General features: G+C 40.5%; 2 protein-coding genes across 4 annotated transcripts in view; both read right to left on the reverse strand.

Annotated features, from left to right (window-relative positions):
• The window catches only part of LOC138031561 (protein toll-like), a 178,174-nt gene that overhangs the window by 2,672 nt on the left and 158,002 nt on the right, over positions 1-17,500 (reverse strand). Inside the window, exons 7-13 of one of the 2 annotated variants that reach the window (XM_068879242.1) lie at positions 12,528-12,567; positions 11,746-11,790; positions 9,889-9,921; positions 9,608-9,637; positions 5,986-6,090; positions 4,961-4,996; positions 3,736-4,200 (exon numbers count right to left, since the gene is read on the reverse strand). In XM_068879242.1, the coding sequence (XP_068735343.1) occupies positions 3,773-4,200; positions 4,961-4,996; positions 5,986-6,090; positions 9,608-9,637; positions 9,889-9,921; positions 11,746-11,790; positions 12,528-12,567 (717 nt within the window). In that variant the 3' untranslated portion in view covers positions 3,736-3,772. Of the gene's footprint in view, positions 1-3,735; positions 4,201-4,960; positions 4,997-5,985; positions 6,091-9,607; positions 9,641-9,888; positions 9,922-11,745; positions 11,791-12,527; positions 12,568-17,500 lie in introns of both variants that reach the window. The other variant, XM_068879241.1, reaches the window with a different exon arrangement.
• The window catches only part of LOC138031573 (uncharacterized), a 17,091-nt gene continuing 16,934 nt past the window's right edge, over positions 17,344-17,500 (reverse strand). For both annotated transcript variants that reach the window (XM_068879251.1, XM_068879246.1), the window contains one exon: positions 17,344-17,500. This exon is cut by the window's right edge and continues 39 nt beyond it. In XM_068879251.1, coding sequence (XP_068735352.1) covers positions 17,387-17,500 — 114 coding nt within the window. In that variant the 3' untranslated portion in view covers positions 17,344-17,386.

Genomic DNA, 17,500 nt, shown 5'->3' on the forward strand with positions numbered 1-17,500 from the left:
ATGCATACATCGTATATTTTTTTATTAAATAGAGCGGTGATCCAGCATGAAGCATGCAGGGATCACTTTTCCGTGCGTTTTTTTTTCCAGCCATCTGTAACAGCTGCCGAAAATCGCACAGTAGTAGATTGAAGATTGAATGGCTGTGGTTGAGAACACCGAAAAAAGAGATAGAGCACGTGGATGAAGAGAAAGATCCCAGTGATAGACCAGAGTTTTCAAGGTACTCAACGTTCACAAACCAAGTTTCTATTTTAAGATGTAGAGAGCTACTGGCAAAAATATGCCATATGGCGAGGCCATTATGTCTCATGATCAAATTATCTTCAGGGCAGTGCGCAAGACCCCTCCCGGAATGACCGCTTGCGAAGAACATTTTCAAGTTTGAAAGTGCCAGTGGTATCTTTCAGATCGAGTGCTGGGATTATTACTGATTTTAATATTTACCTGCTTTGTGTTATCCAGGAAACCAAAAGAGGAGGCAAGTTCCGTAATGTTTTTGTCGTCGGCATTACAATTTGAAATACCCAGCAGAGATCCTCCTCTTTGGACAGCCGGGCAATGGCGTGGAAAGAATATTGAAAGCTCGTCAGGTGAGAAAGCCGAGCACGATGTGATAAAGGTCTACAATGAGGCGATGACAAGAATTGCATCACTCACTGATAGAAAGATGAAGCCTCTTACATTCAGGCTTTGGATCATGTGGACGAAGGATGTCGCACGAAGGCAGTGAAAAGTTACTGCAAGCTTATCAGGAATCGAAAACAGACGTTTACTCAAATAATAATGAAGTAACGGCCTTAATTGCAGGGTACAAAGAAGCACCAACAAGAAGTTTAAAAACCCAGATTTTAAGCATATATGCACTGCGTGGATGACTTGAAACATTGTAGCGCTAGTGCAAAGTGGTGAGAAGAAATTCGTCAGAAGCTGAAAAATGGTAAACGCTACCTTAAGAAAGAGTATAGGATGCACTGTGAAGAACATGGGAGTCGTTGCCCAGACCAGTAGTGTACATATTTTGCCCTCAACGAGCCCCAGAACACCTAGTTTCAGGAAATTTGTGCACACGAGCATGAAGTTCGATGTGCGAATTGCGAAAGCTTGAAATCTGCGATACAAGAGATCTCAAATGAAATTGACTAGCCTAATTAATTTTAGCAGCGAGGATCAGAAAGAAGACCTCAAACACGACCATAAGCTGGCCAAAGAAATGATATTTCAGAAGAAGTCCCATCTTATTGGAGCTGAGAACCAAGAGAGAGCGAAACAAAACGTGCTAAAACTAACTTTGCACTTGTTGTAATGGACTAGGGCATGAAGTTCGTCCAACTCCAATACAGAGAAAAAACAGTCTGAGTGGTTCGAGAAGAGAGGGATAAATTGGCATGTTAATTGCGTCATCAGCAGGAACGCCGAAGACAAAAGCCGAAGACAGTTACTCCCAAGGCTGGTTCGCTGTTTGCGCAATACTGAAACACCTTCTCGGTATCATCAAAGAGAACAAGGCGAGCATAAACCAGGTCTTTCTGCGTTCCGATGGTTGTTATCACAACAACAATCTAATTGCGGCTGTCTATGACGTCGGTTCTCGAGTTGGAATCAAAGTAATGAGGCGAGAAGAAACACTAAACAATGTGAGCACTGCGCTGAATGAAAGCTATTATATCCATACAGCCTCGTAAAGGCGGAAGTAATTTTAGGCTTCGCTTTTTAATTACTGTAATTGGTAATTTCATACCCTTATAATACAATTTATAACACTCGCCTTATTTTAAGAGGGTGATATTTGACGGTACCATTAACTGATGAACTCGTGGTCCTCGATCCAGATCGAATTAGAATTTGGAAATGTTGGTTTTTCGAAGAGAGGGGAAAACCGGAGTACCCGGAGAAAACCTCTCAGAGCAGAGTAGAGAACCAGCAACAAACTCAACCCACATATGGCGCAAGGCAGGCCGGGACTCGATCCCGGACCACATTGGTGGGAGGCGAGTGCTCTCGCCACTACGCCAACATTATATTGTTTTCAGTTCTAACACCGCCAGCATTCGAAGAAATAGTCAGCAGTAGAACCCGGAGAAAATCAGCAGAGTAGTAGAAGTAGTTAGCACTACATGTAAAAGCAGCAGCAACACTGGCAGAAATAATAGCAGTTAGACATTACAATGGTAATTTGGATATTTTTGTCTCTTCTTCGGTAGATATGACTTTTCAGGAGCTCAATTTGGCAAAGATGTCTGTGATCGCATTATAGGTCAGACGAAAGGAGCAATTCGCAGATACTGCAGTGAAGGCCGTAACATTCTGACAGCATTTGCCATGCACGAGGCGTTGAAGGCTAGACAAGTCAAGGGATCATTCGATGCTGTCTGTGAGCTTGATCGTGGTATGAAAGAATAAAGAGTCAACCGTATCAACAATTTTAGTGCTTCCACAATTTTTCAAAAGAAAACGAAGGTCCTCGTCTCTCAAGGGACTATGGAGTAGGTTCTGGTCATTGATAAACAAAGTAACTTGCTCTATCAAAATAGAATTCGGAGAGCTTTCGTTTTGTACTCCTAGCGCGCTGCTCAAAACCCCCTGAAACTTACCCTTTTGATCGCCGTCGGCGACGGCGGGCGAGCTCAAAATCAATTTTGTGTTGTAGCGACACAAATTAAAATAAATAATTTAGAAATAACTATCTCAATTTTAAAACATTTGTACCAAACCCTTTTGATGGAGACAAAATGAAGGAAAACTATTTTTAGTCGAGAAAACTAGTGGACTGCATTTAGCGGGACTGCCACAGAATTTTTCAGCCAACACAAAAAAATCAACTATAATTTACACCCGCCTCTCCAACTTGCAGTCTTACAGTATAAAATATTTAGGAATAGTTATTGATTGTTTTTTGTCTTGGCATGACCATATTGATTATGTGAATAGTAAAATTAGCAAACGTTTAAATATTGTCACAAAACTAAAATGTCATGTTGCAAAACATTCTCTTATCAGTATGTATTATGCACTTGTATATCCTTACCTTACCTGTGGTTGCGTATTGTGGGATAATAATTATGAAACACCTGTAGCTCAATTGGTTAAGCTATATAACAAAGTAGTTAGAATCATTAATGACGTACCACTCCGTGATTATATTACTCCTCCTTACGTAAACCTTGGTCTTATCAAGTTCCCCGACACTGCTGAACTTTATATCTGCCTACTATTTTATGATCACATCTTAGACTGAAAGCCGTCCAATTTCACCCTATCCCGTGTACCTGAGCAACATATTTACGGCACTCGTATATATTGTATCCTTGCAACATCTCAATCTCGGGCTCTTTAGAATTAAATTTCTCGAAAACCAACAAAGTGATTGCTTAAAAGAGCTGTTTTTCAAAATTACTTTGCTCAGTATTAATCCCTGTCACACGACCTTTTTAAAATTCATCTTCCTTTCTGCCCCTTTTTTCCTTTATATATAGTAAACTTTCCTTTCTTATCTTAACAAAAATGTAATAATTAAAAAGGGCATATAATTGGTCCAACTATATCATGCCCTTCTACACTCTTTCTTGTTCCCTAAACATTGTGACTATTTTACTTCATTAGTTAATGTTAGTTCACATTAAACAAAATGAAAAAAAATTAAAAGTTTTACATCAACAACCTCATCCCATGTAAACGCCACTACACGTCTTATTATTAAAACTAGAAAACAGCATACATCCAAATGCACCCTACCTGGGCATATGTTATCCTCTCAATTAAGGGCTTTTTTTTAACCTTGAACTGTTAAACTGTTAACTAGTTTAGTCTCCCAAGTTTCCTTTTCAATAGATTTGGGGCAGTCGATATAGCTTCGCTGTTTCAGTTCCAAGGGTAGTTTACGGGTATCAACGTCATCGAGCTTAATGACGATCAAACTGTCATCTCTCCTTTCTGTAAGTCGACGCAGGGCATACTCGAATTCACTTTCACAAAAACCGCTGCTAAAGAAGTTCTTGGACACTACAGCAACTGTTTTTTTGGACGCGTATACACTGTTGACCATATTCTGTCGATAAAGCATTCCAGGAGTAAAATCTCTGAAGTGTATACAGCACTTTAAGCCATGCTTGCCCTCAAGAGTCGGAAGAAGAGTTCCTTTAACCCATTCTTCGTCCTTTGAACTGTAAATGATGAATGCGTCGTATTCAAAGAGCAACGCTATAATAACGAAAAAAGTAGTGACATTCTTGTGAAATTAAATGTTTTAAACATACTTCATTTAAACATGGCTTTTTGTGCAACGGTTCAGCCTGAACGGCGACGCCATGTTGTAAAGCTTTAAAGATGCATGCTGGGACTTTTCTTTCATATGAGACGAGTTATTTCCTCATGCAATAACACACCATAAACAATAACAATGGCCTATGCTCTGGGAGGAGCAAAGGGCCAAAGTGATGTTTATTGTTCTCATGGAACAAATACGTGAAAGACTGAAAAGACAGATTTATTTTCAGTCAGAAAAAAAGTGATAACCTCTTACTAACCGAGCGCGAGGGCTCGAGGTCTTGGCAGCGCGGATCGAGCGCAGAGAGGTCCGTACAAAGAACGACCGAGGGCTAACATTCCCCAGTTCGGTCCCGAGCACGTGAGGTTGTTTGTTATATGGTATCGTTTCTTTGAGCGATAGGACACTTCTCCGCTTGGTCATGTTCATAATCTTCGTCTTTCACCAGCAAACTTTGAACGGTAACCTTTTGCATTTAAAACTAAATGCCGCTTGCTACAATTGTACTGTTGTGATAAAAAAATCAAACTCCGCTTTTCAAAAACTTTTTTATGTTTCGCTCAACTTGAATAAACCCCCGACTGAAAACCAGCCAACCAGAGTGCTCCATTTAGCCTGAAAATTGCTTGCCATATAATAATACTACTGAGTGTTGTCATCTGCATTAATAGACGCTGGGCATAAAACACTTACGTTCTTGACTAAAGCCTGAAATGTACTTTTCCCCTTCTAGAAACAAAACAATAATGCCTTACATACTCCGTCCAGCACATATTTCACTAAATAAATTATGTATCTATAAATAAATAAATAAATAAATAAATAGATTAACGATGCTTCAGTGTATATGGAGATAAGGAGATGACCCGGTCAACTTTACGCCTAAACACACCTGTTATACAATCCATATGTACTCATAAGAACAATATGAACTTATTGACTGAGTACGAGGCCCGGACGGGAAAATATTTGGCCCGAGATCATGGCGTACCGTGTGCCATGACCGAGGGCCAAATATTTTCCTGTCCGGCCCGACCTAAACTCAGTCAATAAGCATTTTATCATAAGGGCTCTTTTCACTATTCACAAGCACTCAGATTATGATGTTGGACAAAATAAGTAACACAAAATTGCAAGGAAATTTATCTAATATGTTGTTTTGGTGGTAAACAACTTGCATATTTAAAAGCAACGTAATTGTGTAAAACTGCATCGCACGAGGAAGTGCGTGTTCATAGCAGGTAAGGGCCGTACGGGCGTTTCCGGCCCTGCTCGCGCTAATGCGTACGGCCTTCATACGGGGATTTTTCCAATAGTTTTACAATGAAAACGCTCGATAATACATATTTCTTTCCAAGAAAGTGCCTGGGATTGCTCTAAATTAGTCCGCCTTGTTAGTGCTCTACCCTTCTTGGTAGACCGGATTTCATTAATTTACCTCTCCATCGAGAAAGGAAAGGAAGACCTCTGCTATTTTCTCGTCGATGTTCTGTCACGCGAAACAACAATGCAAGGTCACTTGCACTCAGCCGCCATTGGGCAGGCGTTAGAATTCAAACTGGTTATAGCGAGTTTTAAATCGGCTAAGAGTTTAATTATTCGTCCAATAATCGATGAGATCCACGCAGAGGGTTCCTTTCCTACTTACTAGAGAGAGAGATCAAGGAAAGCTCTTCCAAGCTGGGTAGTATTGATCCTAACAAACCGATCAAACATACCTGTTGATCTTTTCTTCCTTCGGTAGTACCAAAGTAAACTGAAACCAATTATGGCTATCGCTGAAGCTGCAACGGTGACCGCAATAACAATTGTAGTGTCGTGGTCTGAGGAGAAATATGCATGGTAAACTTTTTAGGAGGGCCATTATGAAAACTACTGGGTGACCAGTAATCAATGTCTGTACCCTCGTTAAATAAAGTTATTTATTTATTTATTTATTTATAAAAGGCCGGAAGTGTGACAACTACGTTAATGCTTCTGTTTGAGAACACGGATCCATGTGTACTCTTTAAAGCGAACTCTTGTTTTTTTGTTGTTAGTCCTTGTCGAGTACAATCCTAACATTTCCGTTAGTGGTCATAAAATAGAACGTATTAAATATTGTGAGCTGCTTGGAGATCACATCAATGCACTCTTAAGATGGACGGTCACATCAAGCACACAGTGTCTGGATGTTACACTACTTTATCGATACTAAGAAAAATGAAATATCTTGCTAAATACGAGCTCAGAGAGCAACTAGCAGAAACATTGATTTTGTCAAAACTAGACTATGCCGACCTGTTCTGTTACCCTACTACGCCGTCTCCGAGTTCAATTTGCAGCTGCAAGTTTTGTACTCGGTCGTTATGCTAAAAACTTTCAGGCCGTACTTAAAGATGTATGGCTCCCAATTAATGAGAAAAGAGATATCAACCTCCTAAAAACATGGGACTGGGCCAAATTGTCGAAAAAAAAAAAAAAAAAAAAAAAAACATGAATGTCAAAATGAACTGCCCTCAAGCACCTCTAACTCCTAAGTTAACAACAACCCGATAACAATAGAAATGTAAGTAAAACCCTTGCTCAATTTGCATCTCGAGACAACCTGTTTTGCAATCATGATATTAAAAGTACTGGTGTAATTTTGAACGGCCGTAATTTTAACAGGAATATATACAATAATTAAGTTCGATGAAATCTGTAGGGCTCCCCACCGTACTCCCCTTTGTTAGGGGTCACGTGATGTCAATACCATGCGCTATTCGCTTGGTGTGCGTTGAAGGCTTGCTTGTTTGTTCGCTTTTTTACCTGTTTCATCGCCATCGATGATGAGCATAACATAAGAGATTCCCAAAAATATGTACGTCTCCGTTTTTAATCTCTTGTTTGTAGGTATCGGTTTATCTGTAATTCAGCTTTTTTTGTTCCAATCACAAGCCTTTCTTCTTATTATTTTTATTTCAGCTGTACAGCCTGCAACGACGAGTATTATACTTTCAGTGACAAATATTTGTCTGTGGTTTTGTTCAACATCGGAAGTACAGATATTTGAGAGGACAACCTATGTAAAGCGCTTGATCGTCGTCGTGCAAAATCTTGGAGAAATTCAACTCTGCAGAATTCCCCCACTCCGCCACGGAAGAAACATTTGGGATAAAACACTTGATGAACTGCAGCTCAAGGAATTCGAACTTGATTTACGTAATAACGTGTCCAGGATGTGGACATAATTCTATGTTTGACTCCAAGTCGAGTGAGATAACTCCCGTCATCGAAGCGAAGCGTGCCGCTCTTGCTGAATACAAGTGCTAACCGAGTGAGAGGTCCCTCCAAGCAATCAGAGCTGCCAGGACAAAAGTGCAACAGACCGCCAGATGATGCGCCAACGAGTATTGCTAGCAGCTAAGCGAGACTGCAGCTGTAACAGGGAACATCAGAGAGCTGAATGAGGGAATCAATAAATCTGTAGGTCCCACTCAAAGTAAGACTCCCCCTCTCAAATCATCCAGCGGGGAAGTGATCACCGATAAAGGCTAGCAGATGGGAGAGATGGGTAGAGCACTAACCACAGTTGTACTCCAGAGAGAACGTAGTTGCCACTTTTGCTCTTGACTCCATTGAACCTCTGCCTATATATTATGGAGGCACTAGATACGGAGCCAACGTTTGGAGAACTGAACAAGGTTATTGACAACTTGGCCTGTGGCAAGGCACCAGGCATCGATGGAATCCCACCTGACTTGATCAAGCGCTGCAAAAACATCCTCCTGCAGCCACTGCATGATGTCCTTTGTCAGTGTTGGAGTGAAGGGGCCGTACCACAAGACATGCGTGATGCCAAGATTGTAACCCTGTACAAGAACAAGGGTGACAGAAGCGACTGCAATAACTACAGGGACAATTCCCTCCTGTGCGTCATAGGCAAACTCTTTGCCCCCGTCGTGCTCCTGCGTTTCCAACAGCTAGCCGAACGCATCTACCTTGAGTCCCAATGTGGCTTCCGAGCAGAACGTTCCACAGTGGACATGATATTCACTCGCCGTCGACTGCAGGAGAGGTGCAGAGAACAAAAAAAAAGCGTTTGATTTTGTCAGCAGGGAAGGGCTCTTCAACATCCTTCTGAAAATTGGTTTCCCCCCAAGACTACACAGCATGATCAGGTCCTTCCATGACGATGTGAAGGCAACCATCCAGTATGAGTGCAGTATGTCTGAGTCATTCGACATTAAGAACGTTGTAAAACAAGGTTGCGTCCTTTTGCCCACCCTCTTCGGCATCTTCTTTTCTTTGCTGCTGAAGCATGCCTTTTTATACCTCAACCGAAGGAGTGTAACTACACGCCAGATCAGATGGACAGTTGTTCAACCTTGCCATACTGAGAGCAAAGACGAAGGTGTGCGTGACCCTCATCAGAGAAATACTTTTCGCTGACGACGCAGCAGTCACCTCACACACCGAGCAATAGCTACAGTGTCTCATGGGTAGGTTCTCCCAAGCCTGCAAATATTTCGAACTCACCATCAACTTGAAAATGACCAAACGTGCTGGGCCAAGACGTGGACACCTCACGTGTCATCACCATTAACAACTATGAACTTGATGTTGTCCACGAGTTCACTTACCTTGGTTCCACCATCAGCAACAACCTGTCCCTGGATGCTGAAATCGACCAGCGCATCGGTAAGGATGCAACGATTTTGGGCCGACTGACAACTCGTGTGTGTAAGAATCCCAAATTTTTACGTAGACAACATTTCGAAGAGTACGGGACAAAGCAGTAGGAACAAGGCCAAAACAGATACGACTGGGCTCAATCTTTCGTCGCATCGCACTGCAGCGCTTTGCCAATTTGGATTTTAGATTGATCTTTCTTCTTTTGCAAACTTTCAACACGAGTGAAATGGAAAGCTTGGCTAGCTTTTACCTACTACCATTCAACTAGATACTAGTTTGGATGCTCTCTAACTCTAGACTGTGAAAGGTAGGCCATGAAACTACTTCAGGTGGCAATTTCACTTTTAAATCGTCAGGCCTGAAGTTGTCAAAAGGTAGCATTCCAGTCGACGAGATGGCTCAGTCGCAAGAGCACTGGACTTTCATGCAGGAGGCCGCAGGTTTGAACTCCGGCTGGCCCAGTACTGAGGGTCTTAAATAACTGAGGCGCCGGAAAGTGATAACATCTGTAAATCGTTAGACTCTCTAATCTTCTCGATGGGCCCCGCTAAGAAGCCGATGAGGATCGACTCCTGTTAGAACCGGAGGACTCGGATTTCCCCGAGTCATCATTGATAAAATATATTTCTTCACCCACTGACCATCTCCATAGGTACTTTAAGTGGTGTTGTTAAAATGTCCTACCTAAAGTTGATACTGATGTTGGCGAAGAGTCTTCTGAAAGAAGAAAGGAAAACAAATGGCGATTAAAATGAAGAAATCAAAGCTGATACAAAAGAACATGTCTCGCCCCTCAAACTGCTGGAGAAGGTGTTACGATCTGGCCTTTGAGTGTAGGTGTAAAATGACAGCATGTCCGCACCAGCTATCACTAGTCTCCTATAGCTAAGAAGCCGAGGAGGATCGACTCCTGTTAGAACCATTGACCATCTCCTTAAGTGAGTGGTGTTGTTAAAATATCCTACCTAAAGTTGATACTGGTGTTGGTGAAGAGTCTCCTAAAAGAAGAAAGGAAAACAAATGGCGATAAAAATGAAGAAACCAAAACTGATACAAAAGCACATTTTCCTGAAAACGTCCACGAATTCCCCATTCATATCACAGGCGGCCCACGACCTGCAAGTCCACAAAAGCAAATGACCATACTTTCGGGTCAATATGGTCATTTGCTTTTGTGGACCTCTCCACCAGACGATGATTGCTCTTTTTCCCAGTTGGGCCGAGCGCGTCTGCTGGTCCAGTAGTCTCTCCCTCAATGGAAGGATTATTCTTAATTGTCAATTTTCTCCAAGTGAAGTATTATCGCTCATTTTGGACACTGAAAGCTTGATGGGGACCATGGGAAATGAACATATTTCCTTTAAAAGTCTCCAATGTCAGGACTCGCGGGACCCGCAGGACTCGAACCTGGGAGCGTTTGATCAATAACCCCTCCCTTTAACCACTAGAATTAGACTACCACATCGCTAAATGCCAGAATATATTTTTTTAATATGTCAACATTTTTTTCTTCCGAATGCCGCTGTAAACGTGTATTATCATCCGATAAGAAACAAGTTTAAACTGGATAAAATGTAGGTTACCAAACCTCAAGAGTAAGCTAACCATTTTAAAATCAATCAATAGATATAAGCACTATTCAAGAATGATTTCATATATACTAGTTAGTGTTGGTAAATAATAAGTACAATGAACAGCTAGTTGATATTTGGTGGTTACGTGGATAAAAACAGTTCCTTCAAAGTGGGTGCTCCCTCCAGGTTCAAATCCTGTCCAAGGGCTGCTTTACCTTTTTTTTTTTTTTTCTTTTTATCTGCTACCACAAGCACTGCGACAGAATAATCTAAATGGAGGATTATACTTCATTTGGAGCAAACTGACAATGAAGGATAATCTTTCATTTGAGGAAGAGGTCGTGTTGCCAGTAGTGACATACAAGGATGAAATGGCGCCGAAAGCTGGACTATGTGGGCTTTTGAGGATGGCTAGTGACTATGGAAAAGAGCTTGGCTCGGATAAGTTGGCACATATCGCAGGTAAAATTATCCTAGCGTAGCTCTGCGAGAGAAAAATTATCGTTCGAAGGATTTTGTTCGCAATTTTGGTTCAGATTCGGGGGTTGCTTCGAAATAACGCCTCCTACTTTGTTATTTTATTGTAAAGGGCCATGTCAGTGCCTAGGTCATATACGTCAAATAATAACGAAATCGTCTTTCAGACACTATAAATAATTACCACAAGACATGTTTGAGGTTTGGCGACTTAATTTGGGAAGAAAAAGTGCCATAAAATCAATCTCCGAAAGACAAACGAAAAATTACTTACACGGTATTTGGGTTAGTACAATCATCTATTAGAAATGGACATTTGGAAGCGTTATCGTGAAACATTTCGGGACAGGAGGTCCGAAAAGTTGTAATTTTGGCGTCAAAATAAAGCCCAAGAAAATCGAGCTTAAAGATTTCGCGGGCAGTTCAAGGTCTGCTGGATATCTCCGCCCCCAACTTGAGGGCCAATTGTGCTAAGCCAATCAGCGTTCTGGCACGTGCTAAGGTAGCAGTTGGCGCTTGAAGGCTGTCAATTGACACCCGATCCTTTCACGTGTGATTGACATGATACGACATGATAAGTCAAACATTTTTCGCGCGCATATTATGGCGGGAAACAAGGGAAAGCGATTTTAGCTATTCTAAAATTAATTTTTCAGATTTTTTGTTTAACATGCTTAGAGCAATTAGAGCAAGACGCCCAAATTTAACTTCCAACGGGACCTTAATTTTATCGGTCAAAGAAGTATGTAAAACAAGAAAAGAAATGTTTACCTTCTTGGGAACAGTTCTGTGGAACTCTTTTCAACCTTGAGTAAACTAATGATTAAACGAAACAATGCATTTTTTACTGTTAATTACAAATTGAGTTACTAGTCTTGAATCAAGGGAATGAGGTAGTTAGCGATAACGGTAAAATAGCGATTGTGCCAATTTAGTTTGATTTAAATGAAAGTGACTTCATAGCAAAGAAAAAAATCCAAAAAAAGATCTTGAAATTTTAAACCCTATAGAGCGTTTTCACATGACGTCACGGCAGCCATGTTGATGTTCGAAAAAAAAGAAATAGCGGCCATGATAGTGTACCATACTAATCCTCTGGGAAGTGAACTCTATTTTCATGCAAATACTTTCTTTTGTTTTAGTAATCAAATATGGCTGCTGGTCACGTGAGTGAAAACACCCCATTCCAACGCAAATATGTTATTTTTTTTGTGCAAAAAAATGGGCACGGATCACAGGAAGGAGTACTTGGTTTTCACATGATGTCACGCCCGGCAATGACATTACGGGTGTCCTTAAACAAAGAAACAATGGCCATTTTGGTTCCCCAAGTTCATCCCCCGGCAATTGAACCCTATTCGTAATGAAATATTTTCTCAGTATTTTTTCAGTTAAAAAAACAAAAAAAACCTGGTCACGAGTCACACGAGTGAAAAATAAGAATATGCTCCATGAAGAGAAAACTGTCACTTTCACATCCGTCTAACAGCCTTTCTGAATTCACTTCATTTTAAAACTAGATCGATATGAATTTAATTCATTATAACACTTACGCGTTAAATTATGGGTGGTAGCATTTGGGAGAGGAGTTATCTGCAAACAATTAATGAAAGAACAGTTGACGACTGCGCTGTATAATGAATAGAATAGAGTGATAATAGGTAGTTTCTCTGGAGATAGGATACAGCTCTCTACCACCTCTAATTTCATTGGATCACTTTAGGACACCGCTCTATTGTTTTTAGAGTTAGGGTGCATTGTTTCTTTTGTATTGTTCTTTGTGTCCATCGTTTTCGGAACCAATCCCGAGAGCCGTTGTAATAGCTGGATACTGACCCGATCTCTTAGTAGCTCCTTATTATGGAACGCCAACACTGTTATATGTCTTTCTTTGTGTTTTATACGCAGAGGTCTCGTTGTTATATGTAGTACTTTTGCGTTTATATTGAGCAATTCCCCTCTTATATGTAGTCAATTGACAAATATACACTGTGCTAACTTTGTCTCACGCGGTCTACTTCTCATTATTTGATATGCTTTCTTCAATATACGCTGCGCATGTTGCTTTATGTGATGACGAGCAGTGCATTTTCTAATATTTGACGCAATACGGTGTTCTGTAGGGTGCTTACACCACAGGCGACCCAGACTCGGAGGGTAAAAAAATTATAAGGATTTGTATGGGAATCTCGATTACAAACTGAAAAAGATATTTACATGCGAAAGTTCTCAATAAAACAGCCGTACTATATTGTCCTGGTGACTTTCTCCCTTTTTGGCTAAAATCACTTATTTGCTCTCACCGTATCGAGGCTCGAGTGAACGGTGGACCAGCCGTGTCCAAATTTGTTGTAAGTGAGCCTCGAAGGATTTTGAATATTTGAATATTTTTCGCTGTTTCTCAGCAATGGATGCTTGGTGGACCTCGACACGTGGTCAAAGAGAAGTAAATTTATCCGTGTGGCTATCGCCGGAGTTTGAGCGTGACTGATGCCGGAGAACTTCAACTTCAACTTCACTTTATTTTGCACTTGCAGTTTGAATTACAATATTAACATAAACAAAAAGAAAATGATACATATATAAGAATTGAAGGTGAGACTGGTCTATAGTTTGTGCATGGAGGCTAAAAGGCTAAAAGAAGGGCGAGGTCAAAAACACTGGAGGGACGGATTACTAAAGGAAAGAGCTAGAAGAATTGTGGAAACTTACGTTTAATATTGCTGAGATAGAACATAGTTTTAACACTTCTGGAATTGTGGAAACTTACGTTTGATATTGCAGAGATAGAAAATAGTTTTTAACACTTTTTGAGAAAGCATATTGATTTAGATCTTTAAAGTTAAAGTTAAAGTTAAAGTTTCTTGTCAAAGATCAATTGCCATAAACGAGATCATTTCTTTGCCAGTATTTGTTTTTACTCGAAATTTGTAAAGATTTTGATTGGCCGCATACCTGGTGTTATAATTATGTACGTTGCTGGCATACTGGAAAAAATGGTCGAAGAGTTCTGGCAGAATACCTTTGTGCCATGCATGTATAAATTTGAGAGCATGCAGGCGATATACATTAAGTAAAGGTAGTGCACTATCGGCATTTTGGCCAAATAGAGTTGCAAAGAACATTAACCTAATAACATGATTTTGCTTAGTTTGTAATTTTTGGAAATTAGTTTTGCTGTTGCTGCCCCAGGCTACAATAGCATACGAAATATAAGGATAGATAAGATTATAATACATCTGCGTAAGATGTTTGAGAGGTAGATAATGCCTCAACTTAAAGATTACTCCTGTATCCCGTGAAAGCTTTGCACATAATACATATGAGATGTGGTATTCCCAAGTTAAAGAACTGTCGATCATTACTCCCAAATATTTAATGTGATCCTTTCGCTTTAGGGAGTGGCATGATCCATCTCGGTTAGTTATATTTATATTAACCTTCGTATTCTTTTTCCTTTGAGATTTTACAACCATGTAATTGGTTCTCTTTAGTTTTATCCACAGCTAGTTTATGTCACACCATTCCTTAACCTTTTTTAGTTCTAAATTCATTTGCAATTCTAATAATTTTAAATCTTTCAGGGCGGCAGAAGCAAACAAGTTAGTATCGTCCGCAAATATGTTAAATTAAAGGACCTCAGAGCAATTACGGAGGTCGTTGATGTATATCAAAAATAGGAAAGGATCTAACGAACTTCCTTGAGGGACACCGGAGACCATGGTATCACCCAAAGCGACGTATTGTTTCCTATTTGTGAGATAAATTTCAAACCAGGCCAGCGGTACCCTTTATTTAGGTACCAGTGACAACCCGGGCAGGTAAGGACACAAAAAGCGAGAAAGTCACCACGACATTAAAGTACGGCTTTTTATTGAAAACTTTTGCATGTAAATATCTTTTTCAGTTTGTTTTCGAGATTTCCATACAAGTCCTTATAATTTTTTTGCCCTCCGAGTCTGGGCCGCCTGTACTTTCACGCTTATGTGCACTGAAAATCCTATGAAAAGCAAACCCAGAGGTTAACCCAATCCCCCTCGAATGAGGTCGCCATTTTGACTCGTGTTTTTAAGATTGTTGCCCGTTTTACAGAAAGTGAAACTTCGATATCTGGAAGAGAAATTGCGAGACGAACACCCGACCTTGTTTGCAGGTTGTCGGTACAAGAACTGCAAAGCCTATGAAAAACCTCTCGCAGTAATACAATGGCACTGCGAATTGAGTGTGCAACCTTTGGAGGAGAAGCGGTGAAAAAGATTCAAACATGTCTTGGAGCACTGTCATTCTCTATTCCCAAGAGTGTGCTTGAAAATCTGTTAGGACAAGGTTTCACCATAAGGGAAGCTTCTGCTATCCTATTCGTCTCTAAGAGTATTATTTACCGTAGGATGAGTCAATTTGGACTTAGCAAGTCTGACTTCACAGAAATCGGAGAATCGGAACTAAATGTGCACATTAAAAAATTACTCAAGAATTTCCATGCATGCTGTGAGGAATCTTTCATCAAGCAATTCCAAGTTGAGAAAGGAATAGTAATGCAAAGGATGCTTGTCAGAGATGGTTTACATCGAGTAAACAGTAATGGAATAAATGCAAGGAAAAAGAGACCCCTTAATAGACGCGTGTACGATGTGCAGCGACCTAATTACCTTTGGCATTTAAACACCAATCACAAACTTGTGCGGTGGTACTTTGTAATTTATTATTGGTGCAATTGATGTATATAGCCGTCTTCCATTGGCACTAGAGTGAAGAAACAATAATAAGGCAGATACTGTGCTAGAGTGTTTTTTGAAAGGTGTGGCGGCTACTTTAGGGCTGAAACAATTTCGTCTTTCCTCAAGTATTCACTGGGATGAAGAAGACTACATATAAAGGGATAATAGCTCAACATAAACCCAAAAGCACTACATAAACCAACGTGACCTCTGCGTATAAAACACAAAGAAAGACACATGACAGTGTTGGCGTTCCATACCTATTGTTCCACCAGCAATTGTACATTACAAGATTGTTATCTATAGAGCGAGTTTCAATTGAGTGTCGTAAAACCAAAACCAAAGTAATTACTTTGTCCAATCAAAAAGGACTGACACAATCCGGCAAACCAATCAAAACTCGAAGTAATTACACGTAGCCGACACAAAGCGCGGGAAAATGTGCACGCGTGAGCCACGATTGGTTTTGGTTTCACTTCTGATTGGTTGAAAAAATGGCGCGAGAACTTTGAACCAATCACTGAGTGAAGTAATCATAAACCAAAGTAATTATCTAATTACTTTCGACACTCAATTGAAAACCGCTCTATATGTCTAGAGATTAGTTGCAAACCATCCACATGGACAGAAATATTCTTATTTGAATGAAAGGGATTGACGATGTGGGCAAATGTTATGTGCCAAACAGTCCTTGCACTATGTTGTTTTGGAGTTGCCTTTCGCTATTTATAACATACAGCAAACTTACGGGTGATTCTTCTTATTTTTTTATGATTTGCGCCTTTCATTTAGTCATTAAGCTCGAGTTTAGAGATAGTCCATCCCTCGGTTGACTTCCCCTTGCCGATCCTACGGCGATTCCATTCTGGGAAGTACAGGGGCGTAGCTAGGATTTTTCAAACGGGCTCACACTGTCTCAGACCCAGAAAAAAGTGATAAGTTTTCGGATGAGCAGTGACCCCCTGAAGTACGTCGCTCATCTGCCAATTCCAAGATTCAGCCGTCGAGGGAAAAAAGCGCTGGCAACAGGGATTACCGTATTGATTCGCCGGACGGGGTGTCATCCAACACACGCAAAGTTAGCTGCAGCCATCTACTACTTTATCAGTATTAGTACCGACAACATATTTACTCTGTAGTTTAGAACAAACTGTTGTTCGGCATTCTTTAATGGCACACATCGATTCCATATTATTACACAAACGGGGGTTTGAACTAGTTATTCTTCTCTCAGAGGTTTTTTTTTATTCGCCCAGAATAGGGGGAGCTGTAGCCGTTGTATGTCTTATTTTCATCGTCGTAGAGGGCACACTAATCGATCGTAGCATCTTTTCAAATGAGCAGCTTCTAGACATTGATCAGTGTAAATTAATTAAGAGACGATGAGGGGAGACAACACATCCCCATGCCCTGTGATAGTTTTTTCAATCTATTTTAAGCTTCGCGTAATGCTGTGAAAGTTAATTTGATCATGAATTTTAATTAATGGGATAGTTAAAACTACCATTCAGGCCCCAGTTGTTCAAACGATGGATAGCGCTATCCACCGGAAAAAAACACTATCCAGCGGATAAAACCAATTGAGTTATCCAGCGGATAGTGATTTATCCGGCGGATAGCACTATCCATCGTTTGAACAACTGGGGCCAGGTGTGTTCCTTTAGATATTCGCGCATGATGACCACCGGGCTAAATTAGATTGAAAAAAATATATCATTAGAAGCGGTCCATGCATGGTGGATGTGTTCTCTTCCTTCATCATCTCTTAGTGTACATACAATAAATTTGACAGTGGCCGAGTCTGTTAG

This window comes from Montipora capricornis, chromosome 2 (assembly GCF_036669925.1).
Source record: "Montipora capricornis isolate CH-2021 chromosome 2, ASM3666992v2, whole genome shotgun sequence".
Lineage (NCBI taxonomy): Eukaryota > Metazoa > Cnidaria > Anthozoa > Scleractinia > Acroporidae > Montipora > Montipora capricornis.